Source organism: Nicotiana tabacum, chromosome 19 (assembly GCF_000715075.1).
Source record: "Nicotiana tabacum cultivar K326 chromosome 19, ASM71507v2, whole genome shotgun sequence".
NCBI lineage: Eukaryota > Viridiplantae > Streptophyta > Magnoliopsida > Solanales > Solanaceae > Nicotiana > Nicotiana tabacum.
In genome coordinates, this window is record NC_134098.1 from 26,564,910 (window position 1) to 26,567,448 (window position 2,539).

At 45.6% G+C, this 2,539-nt stretch overlaps 1 protein-coding gene across 1 annotated transcript; it reads right to left on the bottom strand.

Moving 5' to 3' along the window:
• Positions 1–1,512: 1,512 nt before the first annotated feature.
• LOC107818202 (uncharacterized) lies at positions 1,513–2,145 on the bottom strand. The gene has a single exon (XM_016644150.2). The coding sequence runs from the start codon at positions 2,143–2,145 to the stop codon at positions 1,513–1,515; it is 633 nt and encodes a 210-aa protein (XP_016499636.2).
• Positions 2,146–2,539: the final 394 nt, after the last annotated feature.

Here is a 2,539-nt window from a genome sequence, read left to right on the forward strand (position 1 = left end):
GAATCTTACCTCTAAGATGAAGACCTAGTGAGTTTCCCTTCTTAATCTTCCAAAACATGGGCAAGAATTGAAGAAAAATTATTGAAGAACACCTTCTCACTCTAGGGCACTCTCTCTCACTCTAAAACATCAGATTATAGCTCAAAAATGGCCCAAATAGTGTATTTAACGAAATAGGGTCGGGTTTTAAAAACCCAAAAATGGAGCTCCGGAACAGGTTATGTGATTGCATAGGCGATCTCATAATCAATATGCAGACCGCATATCGGTCGCATAATTGCCGACCAAAACGACCAAAAGAACTGCCTGTGTATGCGGTCACTATGCGGTCCGCATAACTGTTCTGCGGTCGCATAATTACCGCATAACAGTTATGCGATCGCATAGTCGACCGCAGAATTGCCTTCAATCTGGCCCTCTCCTGCCTCACTTCTGCGGCTATTATGCGGCCCGCAGAGTGATTATTCAGTCGCATAATGGACCGCATAAACATGTTTTTCCACCAATATATTTTCTTTACTTTCCGATGCATTGTTCAACCCAAAAGGTCTGAGCCGCGGCGAGCAATCTCGCCGCGAAGAATTTCTTTAATACACAACATGTAAAACCAATTCGGCACCACGAAATATTATTTCCTTTTGCAAACTTTTACGGGGCCTTACAAGTACGTTCCTTGGTGGGTGATGAACATGGTCTTCTCCTAGTCTTCTTCCTCCATAAGTATTTGATTATAGCCTGAGTACGCGTCCAAGAAACTCAATAGCTCGTGCCTGGCTATTACGTCGATGAGTTAGTCGATGTGGGGTAATGGGAACAAATCCTTTGGACATGCTTTGTTTAAGTCTGTGAAATCCACGCACATCCGCCATTTCCCATTTTTCTTTTTGACCATCACTACGTTAGCGATCCACTTAGGGTACTTCGACTCTCTGATGGTGCCATTCTCTAATAGTTTCTCCATCTCTTCGCGGATTGCATCATTGATGGCAGGGTTGAATTTACGCCTGACCTTCCTTCCTGTTGGGTAGAGCGGGTCGACGTTTAATTTGTGTGTGGAAATTTCCTTTGGGATTCCTGGCATATCTGCATGGCTGAAGGCAAACAAATTTGCATTAGTTATTAAGAATTGACTAAATTTACCTGTTCCCGGAGTTTGTAGCCAATGTAGGCCTTTTTGCTACGGTCATTGAGGTCCAATTGAATAGGGTCGAGGTCTTCTATGGTCGAATCTGCATCGTTGACCATTTCGGGATCCAAGATGACATCCCTGGTCTCTCCTTGCGTCGACCTCGGTCCTGTTGATTGCTATGCCTCTTTTTCCTTGTCTTTTTTTTGTTGGGTTGCCATGCTTTCTAAGGCAATGCGGTAGCATTCCCGGGACGTAAGCTGCTCTCCGCGTATGCTGAATATTCCCCATGGTGTTGGAAATTTAATTACTTGGTATATGCTGGAGGGGATGGTTCTCATGGGATATATCCATGGTCGTCCCACTATGGCATTGTATGCGGTGGCCTAGTTCATGATATGGAATGTCGTCTCCAGAGTTACTCCGCCGGCCAATACGGGGAGCGTAATTTCCCTTGACGTCTGCTCAACTTCATTATTAAAATATGTTAGCATGATGCAGCGCGACACTATCTTATCCTCGAGTCTCATTTGGGTGAGGACTGGGGGATGGATAATGCATGCCCCACTTCCATCGTCCATCATGATACGTTTGACATTAGTATCTAAAATGCATAAAGTAATAACGAGGGCATCATTATTAAGGAAAGACAAACCGTCGGCATCGAACTCATCGAAGATGATACTTTCTTCGAGTCTGTCGTACCGTTCGCGGGTGATAGATCGCTTGACCTTGTGAGTGGTGGTGAACTTCACACTATTGATAGAGGTGTCATCGCTGCCGCCGATGATCATGTTGATAGTACGAGCTGGTGATGGCGGCTTCGGCGGACCTTGGTGTTCACGTCCTCTGATGAAGTTGCTTCTCCCCTTGTCGCTTAACAGCTCTTTGAGGTGTCCCTGCGGTAGCATGTTTACGACTTCTTGTCTGAGGGCGATGCAATCTTCTGTTTTGTGCCCACGTTCTTGGTGGAACTCATAGAGGGCGTCGAAATTTTTGGTGTTCGGATCAGATCTCATCTTTGGCGACCACTTTACCTTTGTTCCGAGTTTCTCAAGAGCATTGACTATTTCTATAGGTGCACAAAAATTGTAAGTAGATAATAAAGGGGGCATACCTCTCTCGTTTCAGTGAGTTCCTATCCTTGGTCTGGATGGGCCTTCTTCATAGCAGAGGAAAGGTACAGCGATCGCCCTGACGTATAGCTAGTGTTCCCTGTTGGGTCGCGAGACCGGGTGATCCCTCCTGATGTTGTCTCTTCGTTCTTTTCTGGATTCGGTTTGTACTGAGATTAGCCGATGGGTTGGTCCATTGAGGTCGTCCTTGTCTGCTCGGACCTCGGCACAATAAGCATTATGGATTTCGTTCCAAGTGGTTGGAGGATATTTCATCAATCGGCTCAACAGTTTTCTA

Excerpts from the sequence above, each read along its gene's own strand:
- LOC107818202 (XM_016644150.2), bottom strand. The coding sequence starts at position 2,145 with ATGAGATCTGATCCGAACACCAAAAATTTCGACGCCCTCTATGAGTTC.